The sequence below is a fragment of the Felis catus genome, chromosome A3, assembly GCF_018350175.1.
Source record: "Felis catus isolate Fca126 chromosome A3, F.catus_Fca126_mat1.0, whole genome shotgun sequence".
Classification (NCBI taxonomy): Eukaryota; Metazoa; Chordata; class Mammalia; order Carnivora; family Felidae; genus Felis; species Felis catus.
In genome coordinates this window covers 67822712-67843889 of record NC_058370.1, presented here as the reverse complement: position 1 = coordinate 67843889, position 21178 = coordinate 67822712, and the positions used below count along the sequence as shown (strand labels likewise).

At 43.1% G+C, this 21178-nt stretch overlaps 1 protein-coding gene across 5 annotated transcripts in view; it reads right to left on the bottom strand.

Moving 5' to 3' along the window:
• STON1 (stonin 1) overlaps positions 1-21178 on the bottom strand; it is a 50851-nt gene that overhangs the window by 11639 nt on the left and 18034 nt on the right. For 3 of the 5 annotated variants that reach the window (XM_003983974.6, XM_019827159.3, XM_019827160.3), the window contains exon 2: positions 1571-3545. In XM_003983974.6, coding sequence (XP_003984023.3) covers positions 1571-3500 — 1930 coding nt within the window. In that variant the 5' untranslated portion in view covers positions 3501-3545. Of the gene's footprint in view, positions 1-1570; positions 3546-14089; positions 14178-14544; positions 15110-21178 lie in introns of those variants that run through there. The other 2 variants (XM_019827156.3, XM_019827157.3) reach the window with 2 other exon arrangements.

The window sequence follows — 21178 nt, the reverse complement described above, 5'->3', positions numbered from 1 at the left end:
CCCCATCACCACCTCACCCTGCCTTAAGCCTGAGCTGTCCTTGATGTTCCTTGGGACTAGAACCGTAACTAATATGAGTCATGAGAACACTGCAGAGCAGAATTCGCCATCAACCGAGAAGTGGGGGCGGTGTCAGGCAGGACGACTGCGCAGGGGCTTCCCTTTTGCACAAGGGCCTGGGGCTCTTCAGCCACCCGGCTGTGTCTCTCGCCTACTGGGCCCTGTCCCTTGCCCGAGCTACAATCAGAAGACAGGTGTTAAGCCAGCAAACTGCAAGTCAGACAAGGTGGTCCTGCACTCCCCAAAGACATGGTCCATGCTACCCCTCAAATCCATCATAGTCTGGAGCTTGCTCTTCCTTCCCCCAGAACACTGCAAGGCCTGCAGAGCAGTGTCTCTCAACCCTGGCACACATCAGGTTCACCTGGGGAGCCCTAGAAACATACAGGTGCTTAGGCCCCTCCCTCAGACATTCCAATTTAATTGGCATGGAGTAGAGGCTGAACATGAAAATTATTTGAAAGCTCTCAGGCTATCCTAACATACAGCCAAGTTTGAGAAACACTCCTATAGGTCCGCCCCTTATAAAAATGCTTCTTCTGAAGTCCACAGCCTGAAGGGTCCTAAAATGAAATTAATTTTCCCTGAAGGACTAGATCAGCTGTGAACTATTTAGAAGCAGAGATCAGATCTTATTGATCTTTAGCCCCGGCACCCAATGTGGCACCTGGTTTACCTGATGTGCTCAATAAAGGTTTGACTGAATGAGTGAATACATCAACTCAGATCCCCCAAATTAGCTCCATAACCCAATGTTCTGCTAGAAATAACTGGACTAAAACAGGGAGCAGCCTTAATTTCAAAGTTTGCTTTTTTGCTCTATTATATACACCCACAACTAAGTTACTATTCTGAAATAAATGCGGTGCTAGGACTCTATTTTTAAAATTCTGAATTTCTAGATTCATTGTTTTCTTGGCAAAAAAATTTAAAAATTAACTGAATTTTTAATGCTTGGGCTGTTGTCTACTTAATTCTGAAACAACTAGCCAATATGGACAAATTAATTCAGCTAATGAAATCAATTTGGGTAAAACTGAAAGGCAATCTTATTTTGAAATAGAAGGGAAAAAAACCTAAGGAGAATGTGGTACTGGCTGAGAATACAAAAAAAGTTCAGGTATATTCACAGATGAGAGATCTTTAAAGGTTAATTGGGGAATCTTAGCTCTGTGAGCAATATTTTTAATATTTGAGGTTGGTGGTTGATGTCAAAAAGACCAACTAGAAATTTTCACTCAGTGCCACCATTCACAACAAAATCTTAGCTTAGGATTTTTTTTTTTTATGGTATTAAAAAATTTGTTTTAAGGTAAACTTATCTGGTAGAAATAGGCACAGAGAACAAAAATAAATCAGCTGTTTGACTAAATGTTCCACCTCCTACCAGGCGATGGTAGGCCTCAATGGACTGAAGTTATCTATCTCAGCCTGGTTTCAACCCAAGGAGACAAGTGAAAACGTTTAAGCTATTTCATGTGAAAATCAACTTGGGGTATTGAATATTTACTTGAATTTTTATCAGGAAGCCGGTCTATCTTCCATACCACGGCCCGGTAGGCACTCTCATATTTTGCTGACCCCACAGTGACCTGTATAACAGGTTCTGATTCAGGTTCATGTAAACTCCCTAGACATGCCCGGCGGTTCATTTTGGCTTTCAGGGACTTCTGCCTCTGGAGGTTCATGGTCCAGAGGGCCTTGATCCACTGTGATGGGACAGGAAAGTGTATCATTATGTTGTCACAGGACCTCAAGGAACTGGCAGAGGAAGATCTCTGAGCCAATGGGGCCATGTTGACAAAGGCCTGAAGCTCCACATACGCCCCCTGGACAACCACTACAGACTTCAGGGAAAAGGGAAGATCCTCCCCGTTATACAAAGTCTTAAAACGCATCAGTTCAAACCGGCAGGCGTCCAGCGGTACAAACTTAATGATTCTTGATTGCCCGAATTCTTGTGCTTTCACACACTTATGAAAATGATAGTCGAGAATATCAATCCCCTTCTTTTCTGGGTCTTTTTCAAAGTAGCGATCGTTTCGCTTCTGCAGCTCGAGGTCATTCAAGGTTAAAAAGCATTCTGTGTTCCCATTTACAAAAGAGAGGCAATAGATCTGAGTTATGACAGCACTTTCAACCAATTTTCCTTCTTCTTTAGTGATTTTGCCCCAAAAGTTGTCCACAATTTCTAGGGAAATTTCTTGTTCCTCATAGTTCTTTTTTGGTTTTGAACCAGCTGGCAGCTTTGTCAGCTCCTCCTCCACAGTAGTCAGGAAGTCAAGGAAATCGTGGTACTCTGTGGACCCCAACTTCAGCATCTGTTCGATGTCTGGTTCATGAACTACTTCTGTCTTAGAATGGTATTTCCTTTTTTCTGTGTAAGACACATGTTCAATCTTCACAGTATGGATTTTTCCTGCCACACTACAGTTCTCAACTTTTGGTTCAGAAAGCCTGCAATGTGGATCGAGCTGTAACTCCTTAAATGGTTTTTCTAACCCCTTCTCATAATACATTTGCAAAATTCCTCCAGGTAAGACTTTTAGAAAAATTGGTCCCCACTGACGGGAAGACATCATGTTCTTCTTCTCGGGAATTCTCAACATAAAAGACCATCCGGGTTTTGGCTGACTCCTGAAGAGCATGGCGGGGACAAAGGAAGAGGCAGTGTCTTCACCATACAGAGACTGCATAGACAAATTTCCATATGAGTCTTGGTTCTCAGCTGATTGAAGATGTTCAAGCTTCTCACAGATATAGTTGAGTGAACACTGATTTAAGCTTTTTTGATCGATAGGCATCTCTTTGTCTCTTGGTGGGTAAGCCTTTCTGCTTCCTGGAGGGTCAAAGATGAACTGGGAAGCACTGCCTTCATCTTTCCAAAATGGACTTGAAAAAGCACAGTCCTCCCGAAAATACTGAAACTGGGGAGTATCACTTTGAAACCCTAGGCTTTCAGCCTGGGGAGGGCTAACTTCTTCCAGAAGACCCACTTTGGGAGCTGGATGTGTACATGAGTGGTCACTGGGTAAGGAAGCATGGGATAAACAAGTTGGTTTGCTAGGCAATAAGGAAGAGCCTGCTCCTGATATTGTAAGTGGACTGTTTGAGGATGATTCTGGGATAGGATAAAGCATATGAGTCCCTGCTTTGGGGATGCCAGGAATACCTGGGAAGTCCTTCGTAGGTGTAGAAAGAGGAGAGTTACTTGGAGGTCCTGGACTAAAGTAAAAGTCTATGATGGGAGAGGAGAGGGGGGTATTGCTGGCAGAGGAAGATCCACTGGGAAACTCCTTAGCACCAGAGAGGTTCAGCTTAAGTCCATTTGGCCTACAAATGCCTTGATTCTCCAGAGGTAAATTCTTTGACTTTTGAGAAGATTGAAAAGCAGGGTCATCATCAAATGTGACCCAGTTGCCTGGGTTTGTGGAACACATCTTTGGAATCAGATTGTGGTCTTGTCAATGAATCAGATATGGTGTCTGTTAAAGGAGAAAGAGATAATAAGAATATTAAATGAGGAGGAGGAGAAAATTCCAGTTACTTTAGTTCTGAGAAATAGGTGATTTATTTTTTTAAATTTTTTTTTTTCAACGTTTACTTATTTTTGGGACAGAGAGAGACAGAGCATGAACGGGGGAGGGGCAGAGAAAGAGGGAGACACAGAATCGGAAACAGGCTCCAGGCTCTGAGCCATCAGCCCAGAGCCCGAAGTGGGGCTCGAACTCACGGACCGCGAGATCGTGACCTGGCTGAAGTCGGACGCTTAACCGACTGCGCCACCCAGGCGCCCCAGAAATAGGTGATTTAAAAGCAACCAGGGGCACCTGGCTGGCTGAGTCAGTAGAGCATGCCACTCTTGATCTCGGGATCATGAGTTCAAGCCCCCATTCTGGGCATAGAGCTTACTTACAAAATAAATAAATAAATAAATAAAATAAAATGTTGCCACAAGTAAAAGTTCAAAAACAAAAGAATAAAAATAAAAGCAACAAGATTTACAGATTGACTGACTTCAAATAAATGCTTAAGAACTGTAATACTTCTGATGGCCAAATGGATTTTTTTTTTTAAATGCCAAGATCTAACCATATGCTGTGTACTAGAGACTCATTTGAGATTTAAGGACACACTTTCAGTTGAAAGTAAAAGGATGTAAAAAGATATTCTGTACAAACAGAAACAAAATGAGAGCAGGCAGGAGTGGCCATACTAACATTGGACAAAATAGACTTTACATCAAAAACTGTCACAAGAGACAATGAAGGACATATATAATGATAAAAGGGCCCGTTCACCAGGAAGATATAACAGTTACAAGTATATATAAAGCCAACATCAGAGCACCCAAATATATGAAACAAACACTAAAAAACTGAAGACAGTAATAGCAACACAATAATATCAGAATTTCAATCCTCCATTTTCAATAATGGATAGAACATCCACAAAGAAACAGAGGACTTGAACAACACAACAGACCAAGTGGACATTTCCACACAACAGCAGCAGAATATATGTTCTTGGGTCACCTGGGTGGCTCAGTTGGTTGAGCTTCCAACTTCGACTCAGGTCATGATCTAACGGTTCATGAGTTCTAACCCTGCACTACTGACAGCTCAGAGCCTGGAGCCTGTTTCGGATTCTGTATCTCCCTCTCTCTCTGTCCCTCCCCTGCTCATACCCTGTTTCTCTCTGTCTTTCAAAAGTAAATAAACGTTAAAAACAATTTTTTTTTAAAGAATACATGTTCTTCGTAAGCATACACAAAACATCCTCCAGGACAGATCACATGTTATGTCACAAAACAAGTCTTAACAAATTTAAGAAGACTGTAATCATACACAATATCCTGTCTGACCACATCAGAATGAAACTGGAAATCAACAGATGGAGGAAAACTGGAAAATTCACAAATGTAGAAATTGAACAACACACTCTTGAACAACTAATAGGCCAAAGAAGAATCAAAAGGGAAATCAGAAAATATTTTGAGGTAAGCAAAGTGAAAACACAACAAACCAAAACTTATGGATGTAGCAAAAGCAATAAAAAGAGTGGAGTTTATTATTAAAAAAGAAGATCTCAGATAAACAACCTAATGTTACAGCTCAAGGAACTAGAAAAACAAACTAAGCCCAAAGTTAAAGGAAGAAAAGAAAGAATAAACATTATGGCAGAAGTAAATGGAGTAGAGAATATAAAATAGAAAAAAAAGGAAAACTAAGAGTTGTTTTTTTTTTTTTAAAGATCAACAAAATTGACAAACTTTTACCTATATGGAGAAAAAAAGAGAAAATCCTCAAAGCCAGAAATGAAAGATGTGACATTAAACTTATGTCACAGAGGGGCGCCTGGGTGGCTCAGGGGTAAGCATCCGACTTTGGCTCAAGTCATGATCTCACAGTTTGTGGGTTCGGACCCTGCATCAGACTCTGTGCCGACAGCTCAGAGCCTGGAGCCTGCTTCGGATTCTTTGTCTCTCTTTCTCTCTCTCTCTCTCTCTCTCTCTCTCTCTCTCTCTGACCCTCCCCAGCTCACGCTTTCTCTCTCTCTCTCTCTCTCTCTCTCTCTCTCTCTCTCTCTCAAAAATAAATAAACATTACAAAGAATTAAAAAAAACTTATGTCACAGAAATAAAATAAATGATTATTTTATTATTTTATTATTGACCATTATGAGCAACTATATGCCAACAATGTCGATAACCAAGAAGAAATGGACAAATTCCTAGAAACATACACCGACAATGACTGAATCATAAAATAACAAGAAATCTGACCAGATCTGTAATTAGTAAAGAGACTGAAGTGGTAGTCAAAACCTCCCAAAAAATAAAAGCTCAGACCCAGATGGTTTCACTGGAGAATCTACCAAACATTTAGAGAAGAATTAACACCAATCCTTCTCAAACTCTTTCAAGAAACTGAAGAGGAGGGAACACTTTCACACTCATTTTAGGAGGCCGGCATTGCTCTGACACCAAAGCCAAAGACACTACAAGAAAAGAAAACTACAGGCCAATATCCCTCATGAATGCAAAATCCTCAACAAAATATTAGCAAATCAACTTCAACTACAGATTAAAAGGATCATACACTATTACCAAGTGGGATTTATCCTTGTGATGCAAGGATACTTCCAACATATGAAAATCAACACAGCAATACATCACATCAACAGAACAAAGGATAAATATCACATGATCACCTCAATAAATACAAAAAAAGCACCTGACAAACTCTAATGCCTTTCCATGATAAGAAACCACTCAACAAACTGGGAATAGAAGGAAATTACTTTAACATAATAATAAAGGCCATCTATGAAAAGCCCATGGTAACTAACAGCATACTCAATGGTGAAAAACCGAAAGCTTTTCCTCTAAAATCAGGAACAAGGCAAGGATGCTCACTCTTGCCACTTCTATTCACACAGTACTGGAAGTCTTAACAAGAGCAATTAGGCATGAAAAAGAAATAAAAGGCAACTAAATTAAAAAGGAAGAAGTTACATTTTGTCTGTTTATAGATGATCTGACCTTATATGTAGAAAGCCCTAATAATTCCACACACACACACACACACACACACACACACACACACACGTTAGAACTGATAAACAAATTAAAGTTGCAGGATACAAAATCAACAAACAAAAATAAGTTGCATTCTATACACATACAATTAACAATCCAAAAACGAAATTAAGAAAACAATCCCATGTACAATAGCATCAAAAAAAATAAAACACTTAGAAATAAACAAAAAAGGGCAAAAGACTTTTTTTTAATGTTTATTTTTGAGAGACAGAGACAGAGCATGAGCAGGGAAGGGTCAGAGAGAGAAGGAGACACAGAATCTGAAGCAGGCTGCAGGCTCTGCACTGTCAGCACAGAGCCTGATGCTGGGCTCGAACTCATGAACCTTGAGATCATGACCTGAGCCAAAGTTGAACACTCAACCAACTGAGCCACCCAAGTGCCCCAAAAGACTTCTTTTTAAGTGTATTTGAGAGAGATAGCATGCATGTGCACATACAAGTGGGGAAGGGAAGAGGAAGGGGCGGTCGAGAGAGAAAATCCCAAGCAGGCTTCATGCGTGATGTGGGGGCTTGAACTCATGAACCACAAGACGATGACCTGAGCCAAAAGCAAGAGTCAGACTGAGCTATGCAGGCGCCCCTGTTTTGTTTTTTTTTAAGGGGCAAAAGACTTTTACACTGAAAACTACAAAGTAATGTTGCTGAATGAAACTAAAGAAGACATAAACAAAAAGATATCTCACATTCATAAATGGGAAGACTTAATATTGTTAAAATGTCCACACTACCCAAAGCAATCTACAGATTCAGTGCAATCCCTATCAAAATGACATTTTGCAGAAACAGAAAAAACAATCATAAAATACATATCGAATCTCAAAGGTCTTTGAATAGCCAAAATAATCTTGAGAGAGATAAAGGTGGAGGCTTTACACACTCTAACTTTGAAACATATTACAAAGCTATGGTACTCAAAACAGTATAGTACTGGCATAAAGGCAGATAAAGAGACCAATGGAACAGAATATTAATTCCAGAAATAAACCCACACACAAGGTCAAATGATCCTCAACAAAGGTGCCAAAATTATACAATGAGGAAAGGATAGTCTCTTCAACAAACTGTGTTGGGAAAACAGATATTCACATGTAATAAAAAAAAAAAATGACATTGGACCCTTATTTTATATCATACACAAAAAACAATTATAAATGGATTATAAACGTTAAGACTTAAACATAAGACCTGATATTATAAACCTCCTATAAAAAAAAAAAAAGAGGAAAAGCTTGATGACATTAGTCTTGGCAATGATTTCTTGGATAGGGTACCAAAAGTACAAGAAACAAAAGCATAAGATTTAAACATAAAACCTGAAATTATAAAACTCCTATTAAAAAAAAACAAGAGGAAAAGCTTGGTCTTGGCAATGATTTCTTGGACAGGATACCAAAAGTACAAGCAACAAAAGCAAAAATAGACAAGTGGGACTACATCAAACTAAAAAGCTTCTGTACAGAAAAGGAACCAATTAACAGAGTGAAAATCCATGGAATGGGAGAAAATATTTACAAACCATATATCTGATGAGGGTTTCAATCCAAAAGGTATAAGAAACTACTGATCAATAACAACAACAACAACAACAATTTAAAAATGGGCAACAGACTTGAGTAGACATTTCTCCAAAGAAGACACACAAATGGACAACAGGTATATTAAAAGATGCTCAACATCACTAATCACCAGGGAAATGCAAATCAAAACCACAATATCACCTTATACATGTTAGGATGGCCATTACCAAAATGAACCCAAAATAAAACCAAACAAAACCAAACAAAAAACATAAAATAACAAGTGTTGACAAGGATGTGGAGAAATTAGAACCCTTGTGGATTGTTGGTGGGAATTGAGAAAACAGCATAGAGGCCCCTCAAAATTTTTTAAATAGAACTGCCATGTATATGAGCCAGCAATCCCACTTACATAAATTTATCCAAGAAAATTGAAAACAGGATCTCCAAGAGATATCTGCACTCTTCTGTTCATTTCAGCATTATTCCCAACAGCCAAGAGGTGGAAACAACCTAAATGTCCATCACCTGATGAATGGGTGAAGAAAATGTGGTATATATACATACAATGAATATTATTCAGCCTTAAAAAGTAAGGAAATTTTTTAAGGAAATTCTGGCACATGCCATAACATAAATGAACCTTAAGAACATTATGTTAAATGAAACAAGCCAGTCACAAAAAGGCAAATACTCTATGATTCCACTTACATGAGGTATCTAAAGTAGTCAAATGCAAAAAAGAGAGAGAGAGAAGGAGAGAGATCAAATGCATAGAAGCAGAAAGGAGAATGGTGGGGTGGGGCGAGGAGAGGGGAAGGGGGTGGCTGTTCAATGGTTACAGAGTTGTAGTTGTGCAAGATGAAAGAGTTCTAGAAATTTGTTGTAGAACAGTATGCATATAGTTAATAATACTGAACTATACACTTAAAAATATGTTAAGAGGGTAAACAAAGTGTTAAAATTTTGTTATTTTTTACCACTACTAAAAAAAACCTACAACACTTTTTCATCAATTCAGGAAGTATATGAATGAGGACTGTGTAGTCAGACCTTATTAGTGTTGCAGAAAATACAGAAGATAAAAACCCAATTTATAATGAACCTATAACCTATTGACAGCCCCCCAAATATGTGAGGTTTATAGGTTTGAAACATTTTGAGATTCATGACCTAATTTATCAAAACAACCCTGGGAGGTATGTATCATTTCCATTTCATAGCTGAGATTACTTGGGTTTAGAGTCATTGCCTAAAGCTGTCCCACTGATAAGAGACAGAACTAAGATTTTTTTTTTTTAATTTTTTTTTCAACGTTTTTTATTTATTTTTGGGACAGAGAGAGACAGAGCATGAACGGGGGAGGGGCAGAGAGAGAGGGAGACACAGAATCGGAAACAGGCTCCAGGCTCCGAGCCATCAGCCCAGAGCCTGACGCGGGGCTCGAACCCACGGACCGCGAGATCGTGACCTGGCTGAAGTCGGATGCTTAACCGACTGCGCCACCCAGGCGCCCCTAAGATTTTTTTTAATAACAACTTTATTAAGATACAATTCACACACTAAAATTTATCCTTTTTTAAAAAAAATGACAATTCAGTAGTGTTTAGTATATTCAGAGTTGTATAGCCATCACCACTATTTCCAGAATGTTCTTATCACCCCCAAAATATACCTGTACCTATTAGCAGTCACTCCCCTTTCTCCCGACCCCTACCCCCAAGTCCTGACAACCACTAATCTACTTTTTTAATTTGCCTGGTCTGAACATTTTATATAGATAGGATTTACAACATACGGCCTTCTATGTCTGATTTCTCTCACTTGGCATAATGTTTTCAAAGTTCATCTGCGTTGTAGCATGTATCAGTACTTCTTCATTCCTTTTGGTGGCTGAATAACATTTCATTGTGAAGATAGTCCCCATTTTGTTTATCCATTCATCAGTTGATGGGCATTTGGTTTATTTCTATTTTTTTAGCTATTATGAATAGTAAGTTTTTGTATAAGTTATATATAAGTTTTGGTGTGATCATTTTTCTCGGGTATATACCTAAGTTTGGAAAGAACCAGGATTTGAGCACAGATCACTTCATCTTGAGCTAATACAATATAAACTATTGAGATCATTCTAATGGCATCAGAAGCAATGAGCTGTATAGGCCACAGCACAGACCTGGGGGGTTGGGTACCCTGAATGCCGGGTGCTGCTCTGTCACTCACCAGCTATGGGGCAAAGCCACTCTGGACATTCAGTGATTCGAGTAGAATCATCTCTAAGGTAAGTCCTTTCCCACTCTAAAATAATTCTATGGTGGTTGACATCCAACCGAAATTTTTTTCAAAAGCAGAAATTGTGCTACTGCTGGGAGTTTTGACCAAACTTCCAAACTGACAGAGAGAAAAACTCCATGAGATGTACTGATATGAAAACTCAAAACCTGCTGGAACACAGCCATGAGAAAGGCGTATTTTTCTCCCTCCAGCCAGCCTTCCCGCTTCCCCTTGTGGATAATGAGGGCTCAACCAGTGCAATCATTCAAGCCTGGAAAAGAGCCAACACAGAGAGAGCAAGCCTGGGGCTCCACTGGGGACAGGGCACATTCACTGTTGTCATTTGCTAAATCCGCACATTCCTGAGGGCACAAAAACACACAGTAGAGCAGCAGTCCAGGCCAGCTGGCTCTCTCTGGAGGGCATTTCACTGTCACTGCCCTTGGGCTGGAGTTCCACAAAGCACTTTCCCTTCCAAGCAGGCACAGCCTGTTTCAATGGGATACCACCAGGAGGCACAGAGGCAGGAAATCAGCAGCAATGTTTCTTGACCCATCCCATTCCATTCTCTTTAGGGTGAGAGATTGTGTAAATATTTATGTTAGTTGGGTTTATTAAAAAGAAAGAAAAAGAGAAGACCAAGAGAAGAAATAAGTACGCTTTGGATGGAATCTTATTCTGATCTACAGAAAACGTTTTGGCTCATCTATTTTCCACTGCTATCTTCAAAATTTCGAGCAGTGATACTGGTTTTATCAGAGCTTTTGCATATTATCAAAAAAAAGTGATTTCCATAAACCAGAGAAATCAATTCCATGACCTTTTAAGTGACCCTTGAACTTTAAAGAGAACACCTTGCAAGAAAACTCCTACCTTAAACACAAAAATCTATGCAAAGTATACTCTTCCCCTGTATGCAGGATTCTTCCATAGAAGGCACTCAGCAAATGTAATGTGAGTTTAATACAACCAAACGGAATTCTGCATTGTGCCCAACATGAGCCCAAACCTTTGTCCCTGTTTAAAAGGTGGGACTTGGATGCTCTTGGAATGAGGGGCTAAGACTCTGGCTCCCTACGGTCAAGTGCAGGTGTGTTTCCCACTACTCTCTTCTTGCTCCTCTTCCGCATCCCTCTTGCTGCCCTTCCTTATCAATCCTCTTCACACTCATTTCATTTCTCTCTGACCTCTTTTGCCCCTTCCTTGTATATGACCTCATCTTTCTATTCTAGTCTCAAAGCCCCCACCGTCATTTTTCCCAAAGTCAACAACTAGAATCGATTCCATCTAAGGCTTTCCTTCTTCCTCCCCTAACTCACCCCCACCTTCAGCAGGGAAACAGCCACATCCTTTCCAGAGCCTTGGTCTGTCCAAGGCCCCCTGGGTCTCAGGGAGGGATGCAGTAGCCCAGAGTGGAGAGGTCATGAATATGTCCTGCCTTAGTCATCTGCAACTTCACCATCTCCTTCAAGACACTGGAACCAAAAGTACTCAAGCAGCAACACCTATTTAACCTCAGGATTTTTTCTGCATTGCAAATGAGGCAGGATGTCAATATGTGTCTATGCCTCCCAGGGCACCCTAAATCCTACCGTTTGCAGAGCCCTGTCACAGGCAACATCTCATTTAAATTTATGACAACCCAGGGGTGCTTGGGTGGCTCAGTCAGTTAAGTGTCCGACTTTGGCTCAGGCCATGATCTTGCAGTTTGTGAGTTCGAGCCCCGCATCGGGCTCTGTGCTGACAGCTCAGAGCCTGGAGCCTGCTACGGATTCTGTGTCTCCCCCTCTCTCTGCCCCTCCCATGCTCATGCTCTGTCTCTCTCTGTCTCTTGATAAACAAATATTAAAACAAAAAAAATTTTTTTTTAATTTATGACAACCCAGAGTATAGACCACAGCATTGGCGGCACCTTCTCTAAAGTCCAGGTTCCGTTTAGTGCAGAACTGGGAACTCAGGACCCCTGGCACTAAGTCCCCAGCTGCCTTCCTCCAAAATAAAGGTTCCTCTCATTGGCTTCTGTGTTTTTTTCCTCAGGTGTGGACTACATCCTACCCCACATGCCCTAATCCTTCCAGAGGTCTGTTTTCAGTCAATCTGGACTATCTTGCTAACTCCTGGAAGACAATGCCAGACAAAATACAGAGATAGGACAAGACACCAAGACTCTGAATGAGGTGCAGATAGGAAAGAATAATGTCTTATGGTGGAAGCTTCTAGAAACCAATCTCTGAGGTTTGAAGGTTTCTAGGGGAGTGTTTGCTTCTCCTGTAACTATTAGACATCCTTTGGGGTACCTGGATGGCTCAGTCGGTTGGGCACCCGACTTTGGCTCAGGTCATGATCTAATGGTTCATGGGTTCGAATCCCATGTTGGGCATTGTGCTGACAGCTCAGAGCCTGGAGCCTGCTTTGGATTCTCTGTCTCCCTCTCTCTCTGCCCCTACCCTGCTCATGCTCTCTCTCTCTCTCTCAAAAATAAACACTTAAAAAAATTTTTTTAATAAAAAAAAAAACTATCAGACATTCTTTTGCACTGCCAAATACAGTGAATTCAAGAACAAATTAAAAGTGCGCATGCCTACTGACACTGGGAACAACAAGGATGTAGGTAGACAGTGGTTTTCAACCTTTTACCTCAACACATATGACAGATGGCATTCAGAAGCCTAGCACATTCTCTTGGGTGTACCCAGAGTTTAACAACCCCCAAAATATCGAGGGACATCCTGAAATAATTATCCCCACCTTTCTAAATGTTGGATCAGCAAAGGTAGGCCACAGGCCATAGGAAACACAAGAAAGTCCACACTTACATACAATCCGAGACTCCACCCCTTTCTGCCACTAAAGAAATCATCCTGGAATTCTTATGAGAGTATTGTGGAGATAATGAATTTATTCTAAATTGTTTTAAAAAGCAAATCTTTCAAAAATAGCAACACCTTATATATTATTAGCAATATTGCAAATTACTTGCAATAAGCTTATGAAAAAGCAGTACTTGTATGGAATAATTACCTCACCAAAAAGAATTGACACTAATAATTATCAAGTTTGTGAATCAGACTGAAGCTTTTGCAGGGAGGGATTATGTCTCATTCATTAGGACATCTTCCACATTGTCTACAAATATCTGACATCACTATGCAGTTCAATACGTTTTTGATAGAATAATTTTAAATCGTCTTTCCAGTTTCCCATAAAGTAAATCTCTACATTGCCCTCCTCAGTTCAAAGAATCACTGCATTTCAGAGTCAGACAGAAATTGGAGGTATTCTGCTCAACGAACATGTATCAAGTACTTGCTATGTACTCAGGGTATGCTAAGGGCTGGGTGTGCATTTAATCCTCACAACCCCATTAAGTAATAAACATCACTTTGTAGAAGAGTAAAAGCTACTTGCCTAAAGTCACCCAACCAGAAAGAGGCAGATCCCAAAGTCCATGCTCCAGACCATCCACCACCCCAGAGGTCCCAAGAGATCCAATGACTTGCTGGCGTTGGTGTCCTTTGGGGACATTCCCAATGGGGACATTCCCATTTCCGAGCACTTGCCACCACTCCACCTTCACTAAGGAGAGTTCCTGCAGGGAGGCACTGTCTAAATTGGAAAGATTCTATTCTCACCTGGAAAGAGCCTATTTCTCCACAAAGCCCACCACGCGTATCTGCCGCTTGGACATCAGGCTGTGGGAAAGACAAGCTCAGAGAATGTTTTCCCCATGATCGCTCAAGAACAACAGCTCAGTAGCAATTTGGGTCAATTCTGAGACTGGCTTTCATAACTCAGCCTGTCCCATTTCCTGTCCCTTTTCAACTGCAAAAAGCTACCCCGCCCTTAGCGATGAACAGTATTTCAGACTTGCTGCCCAACAAATACACTCGGGTGCCACCCTGTCTTCTAGGACAGGCCATCTTGGAATACATTGAATTCCCCAAACTTCATGTAACTCCCTGCCTCGTCCTTCCATACCACCCCACCCCTCCCCCTACTCTGGAGGATCTACTCCTGCTGTTCTTCACAGATTTCCTTTGCTTTTCTTCAGAAACCATTCAAATAAAGTGTAAATATGAAGTTCTACCTTTTCCTGCAGATTATCACAATCAGATTGGATGCATTCGGCTCTTGAATCAGCATCCCTGTTCGTCTGCAGCTGAAGACTATCCTCCCTTGTGGAGAACAACACCCTCTCAGATGGTCCCTAGGATCTGGCTTTTCTGTAGCTGCCAGATCCTGGGGGAGGATGGACATTGAAGAAGTGTTCAGCTCAGGAAAGCATCACAAGTGCCTAGCAGTAACCTCCTGGAATTAGCTCCACCCGACTGTCGTTGTCAGGCTGACTCCCACTCAAGCCTCAACACCTCTGGACCCTCAACAATGCCCCTGCCTTTGTAAAAGGCTGGATTTAGTCCTTTTATGCCTATGCCTCTTTTGCTCCACAACAATGCTGCCTAATCTAGAGAAAGAATGTCTTCATGTCAGTATCTGTGTGGTTTCATTGGCTGTCCCCCCAAAGAAGGAATTGTCTGACTCTCCCAGTGCTGGATTCCTCAATTGCAACACTGGAGCTAGGCTGGGGCAGCATTCGCAAAGCCTCCCTGTGATTGTTTGGTTGGAGGTCTGCAATCTAGTTACCCTCCTTACTATTCTGGGATGCGTATCCCAGAAACAAAGCCAAAGACAAGGACAGCCCAGTGTGCAAAATGCATCCATGAAGGTTTGCTAAGACAGTGTTTAAAATATCATTCCTGTAGAATTTTTCCCTTTAAAAGGAGAACCAAACTTTTCAAACAGAAATGAATCATAAGGCAACACAAAAACCCTATGTGAAGTGAAAACGCTTGCAGAGCACACCCTCACCTTAGGTCACAGAAGTGCCCGCTGCATGTACTGCCTGTATTATTACCACAGATGTTCTGCAGCCCATCATATTTAATCACAAACATGTGTGGTATTTAGTTCAGCTATGTGACAGGAAATACCATTTGTAAAATACTAACCCACAGCAAAACCTACCCGTGCCTTTGAATATTATCTGTGCTGGTTCCAGCTCAGCTCCCCAGCGCCACTCCCCACCCCACCCCACCCCCCACTGTGGATTTAACCTCCACTTCTCCAGGATGAATCTGGGTCCTGGCCGTTTTTTTAAACCTTGTTTTAATAATCTTCTCATTTCCTAAATCTGGAGAGTAGTATAAATAGATAGTAACCCAAACTAACTAGTCCCAGGAGACGGTCTTTATGTGAACAAAGAAAAAATTTTGGGCTGGGTGGGCCATTCTGATTTCAGAATGTTATTCTCACCGTGACACTTTTTTATATTTATTTAGTTACTTTGAGATGGGGGGAGGGGCAGAGAGAGAGGGGGAGAGAGAGAGAATCCCAAGCAGGCTCTGCACTGTCAGCACAGAGCCTGATGTGGGGCTCAAACTCATGAACCATGAGATCATGACCTGAGTGGAAATCAAGAATTGGGTGCTTTACTAACCGAGCCACCCAGGCGCCCCTCACCATGACACTTTTATGGAATACGTACACCACATCCATATCACTGCCATAAATGCTATGGAATTTACTAAGCAGAGACCTCTGAGCCTCACTTTCTTTATCTGTGAAATGGTGATATTTGCCTCATATGTAAATTGCCACGTTATGGGTACTTGGTACATATAGTTTTCCTTTCTCTTTGTCTTTCTCCTTTCTGTTTTCCGTCTCCCATTCTAGCCTTCCTTTCTCAAGTCAGGAAGAAAGGAAAAAGCCCAGACTCTGCAGTTTGCTTTATTATCAGGTCAACTTGTTACAAATCCTTTTCTAGAACTAGGTGTCCATTCTGTCTGGCACATGACTATGCCTCTATCCTGCTCTCCAGATGTGATCTGTTCCTTAGTCCCTTGTGCTTGAATCCCTGCTCAGGGTTTCTCCTTGAAGACGGAATCTCTCAAAACAGAAAGAAGTTAACAGGCTTGGGGAAAAGACCCATGGTCAAATGTGTTTGAGAAACCTTGGTTAAGCAAGGGTTTACATGTCTCTTCATGGCATTCCTTCCCAGAGCCTTCAGAAGCTAACCTTCTTATGGGCTCCAGGATGGGATAACAGGAAGCCATCCTCAAAGACCCACATGGATGGTTTGCCTCAGAACATTCTGGAATGTGCTCTTTTTTTTTTTTTTTTTTTAAGGTTTATTTACTTTTGAGAGAGAGCAAGAGCAGGGGAGGGGGAGAGAGACACAGACAGAGGATCCAAAGCAGGCTCTGTGCTGACAGCAGAGAGCCCTACATGAGGCTCGAACCCACAAACTGTGAGATAATGACCTGAGCCGAAGTCAGACGCTTAACCGACTGAGCCAGCGAGGCTCATGGAACATGCTCTTCTAAGAATAAAGTGTCTGGGGCTAGGAAACACACAGTCCACCTTTAATTCCTGATGCCCTGGCCTTTTCATTCTGTTGCCACCACTGTCTCTGCTCTGACCATGAAGATTGGCTCCAGGCCCAGACAGCTTCTCTAGTTTAGCAGAGTCTCAGCATCACTCTCAGAACAAGCAAACCCCAAGTTCTTCCCCCGGGACACGAGCAGTTCTCATGGAAGGACATACCCCTTTTGCTTACCCAGACAGGAGACCAAAGAGCTTCCAGATAGGCCATGACTGGAGTGAACTCTTGCCTTTGACCTCAGCAAGCATATGAGAATTTTGATCCCCAGGTCATCCTCTGGCATTGAGGGTGGCATCTGGCAGCTCTCTTCACTGGCAGCACTAAAGCCTCCCACCCCAGGTCCTGGCCTCTTCGGCCAAGGCAGGGAACCCACCCGGGTCTCAGACCCTCTATGGGAATCAGGCTCTGGAATGCTGCATGATGCCCAGGGCACACTCCACCCCTAGAACCGTGGAGCCTCAGTCTTTCTCTCCCCAACCCCACGAAGCCCCAGCCCAAGGTCATCTTCCCTTCACGGGCCTCTGGGACCTTCCTCAGTCTCCTACTACAGAGGGTCCAGGAGGGAACAGTGTGGGGCTACGGGCCAGGGCCAACCTCTCATCTGCCCTTTTAGTGAGTGGCACTGAACCCTTGGGCTATTCTCTTAGGGAAGAGTGAGCACCCAGCACATTCCACAGCCAAGTCTTGTCCAAAGTGTGAAGGAAGGAAACTACCTCAATCAGAGTCTTCTTGGTGGTAGACACAGTGCTGGGACTCATGGTCTCAACCAGCCATCTGCCTGCCCTAAAGGTCTGTTCTCTGTCCTTAGGACCTGTAGGTGGCAAATGGGGACCTCTTGAGCCACAATTAAGAGGAGCTCCTTGTGCATGGCCTCCTGCCCTCTAGTCACAGCAAGGGCTCAACCCATAAAGGTAGAAGAGCATGGAGGTCTAGGGGACAGACTCTCACACCCAAGTCACCTGGCCTCTCATCTCACTTCCTCTACTTACTATCCCTGACACATGTTGCTTAACATTGTCAGGGTCCTCATCTATAAACTGAAAATGAATCACACCTACTTCCCAAGTTCTAAATAAGTTAATGCCAAATTAATAAGTAAAATGCTGTATCATAGGCACTCAAAAAATAGTAGCACAGTGCTTACAAGTGAGGAGTTCTTGAGTCAGCACTGACCATTGCTAGCAGCCCCAGTCCGAGCAGCAGGCTGGGCCAGGCCCGCAGGTGACACTGATGAGGGCCCAGGGCTTCCTGCCTAGTCCTAAACTGGTTCTCCCATTCTATGGCAAGAGAAAACCAAGATGCAAGCCCAGCGTGTACTGAGCTGTGAAATAAAAAGCACAACTTAAGCAAGTCAGCACAGCACCTGAAGATGGCAAAAGTAATCACGAAAAAGACTGATCAAAAATGATGTAGGGCTTTTCTACGTGTGGCTGACAGTTGTAAGGTGAAACCCTGGGACCACACTCATCACCCATACCGGAGACTCAGCATGGCTGTGTCCCAGCGATCTTCCACTGGCATGACTCAACTCCCCAGGGGACACTTGGCAATGTTTGGGGACATTTAGTTGTCACAACCAGGGGCAGTGGGTACTACTGACATCGAGTGGGTAGGGGGCAGGGATGCTGCTTAACATCCTACCATGCACAGCACAGCTTCCACAACAAAAAATTACCTGGCCTAAAATGTCAATAGCACTGGGGCACCTGGGTGGCTCATTTGGGTAAGTGTCCAACTCTTGTCAGCTCAGGTCATGATCTCACAGTTTGTGAGTTCAAGCCCCACATAGGCTCTGTGCTATTGGTGCAGAGCCTGCTTGGGATTCTGTCTCTCCTTCTCTCTGCTCTTCCCCCACTTGTGCTCGCTTTCTCTCAAAAAATTAAAAAAAAAAAAAAAAAAAAGTCAATAGCACCAAGGTTGAGAACGCCTGCTCCTTGTTGAGAAGGCCAGTGAGCTGAATATGCCAAGCAGGATATCTGCCCTTCTGCATCTGTCTACTTTGTAGATAATCCATTGGAAGCTTAAGTTGGGCAATGTGCCTGAGGTGACACAACCAGAAAAAGGTGCTGTCAGAATCGAACCCTGTCTGAGCCCCAAATCTGATGCCCTTTCCACTACACCACACTGATTACCAGGGCAGTAGTCACAACAGGAGAGAGGGCAGATAAAGTTTTTATATAGAAGACTTGCCAGGATTTGGACACCAAAGTGATCTCAAAAAAACACAGGAAAAGGGGGAATCTGGCACTTAGAAAAGTAGAGCCAGAGGAAAGGCAGCAAGAGGGGCAGGTCTGAGGTACATCCAAGTGGAAATATCTAGCAAGGAGCTAGAAACACAAGACAGTACTTGGAGAGAAAACCAGAGGCTACACATCTAGAGCTGGGTCTCTTTCTAGGCTAGGTGAGAGCAGAATGCAGGAGAAAACAGGGGAGGCCACATGGCATCCAAAGCTGAGGACTGCTCACTTTATAGGAGGAGGGGAAAAAAGGGAGAAAGGGAGACACACCCAAGAGGTCAAGGTAAAACCTGGAGGTGAAAGGATCCCTAAGGCAGGAAAGAATGTCCTCATGAGGCCTTGAAGAGCAGCAGAGGGCAGGGAAAACAGAGGTGAGAGACATCTGGGTTTAGTGACAGGGTCTGTAGGGATGGGGTGGGAGCAATTTCACCAGTGGGTGGGGGTGAGGCCAGGCTGCCAGTCTGGAAGCAAAGGGAATACAGATGCTGGGGCCCACAGGCAGCGGCTGCGGTTGGCGGTCCATGTCTTGGCCACCTCAATCCCCCAGCCCCCAGTTCCCGGTTTGGGCAGCTCTGGGGCTGCATTGTTTCCTGGGTGCACTGGTTTCTGGCAGCCCTAGCAAAAGCCCCCCTTTTCAAACCCTACCTACACTCCAGTCTCAGGAGCACAAAAAGGCCCCAGGGCTTCCCACTCTCCAAAAAATCCAGCCTACCCCTGGCCAGGAGAAGGAGGCAGACAAGTGAGCCTTCGAGCCTTCGTGCAGGCGAGGGCCAACAAACAAGGCCTGCTTTCAAGGCTGCCTTCTGGTATTTATGTTCCTGTGGGCTCTCCAGTGGGAAGAGCTAGGCACTCAAGAGGAGGAAATGAGAAAGGGCATTATCTCCTCAGGGGCCCCCAGGGCTGGGCGGGGGTGCACAACGCTGTGGTTACTGGATGGTGGCTCCCGGGTTTCAACTCTGCATTCTCAAAGGAAACCTTGAAAAAGATGTGGGATAAAGTCAGCTGGAGGGGCCTGGCTCAGATCACACGTCTTAAACATGCAAATCTCCTCCTTACCCTCTTCTCTGCAGGCCCAAGGGCCCTCCTGAAGATAAGCAGAAAGTCCTGGAAGTTTAAAGAACTCTCTGGATCCAGGATCTCTCTCTGGACTTAAATATTGGGGGTGGGGGACAAAATCAACCACTTTGCTATGAAACCTGGTCAAGTAATTTATCTTAATTAGCATGTAATTATTTTTAGTGTTTTCAGAAGAAGCTGCAGCTAAATGGCCCAGAAAGGATATTTAATGCTTTAGAATGTGATTCCCTCCCACACACTAATCATGCTGCGTTCAGATTGGAATGGTCTGAGAAGTTAAGGACCATCACATGCTGGGAGAGACCCAGGACCTTCATCCTTGGATGCTGGGGCTCTTCTGCCGCATGTTCTGGTACAAATTCTTGTACCCCCAACCCCTGCGCATTCACTCAGCAAATAGTGTCTTCCAAGTGCTGGGTCCTGGGTGAAACACCATGCAGACAACAGAAACCAGTATGACCTGATTCCTGTGGTGGGGAAAGAAGGGTTTAGAAGTTAGGTTGTGTGTGAATCCTGGCCCCACCACTGACCAGCTGTGTGACAGGGGCAAGTTACTTTAATTCCCCAGGTGTGAAAAAAAGCATAATCATAGTTAACTTTTACTGTTTGTTATGGGCTGAATTGTGCCCTGCAATTCAGCCCTAATGCCTAGTACTTCAGAATGTGACTGTGGTTAGATAAGGGCCTCTAAAGAGTTGTTTCAGTGAAAATGAGACTGTTAGGGTAGTCCCTGAGCCAATCTGACTGGTGTCCCTATAAGAAGTGAGGACATACAGACAGACACCAGAGAGGAAGACACAGAGAAAATGCCACGTAAGGACACAGCCAAGGAGAGAGGTCTCAGAAGAAACCAAACCTGCCAGCACCTTGATCTTAGGTCTCCAGCTTCCAGAACTGTGAGAAATGTATTTCTGTTGTTTAAACCACAGAGGCTGTGGTTTTCTGACATGGTAGCTAGAGCAAACAGA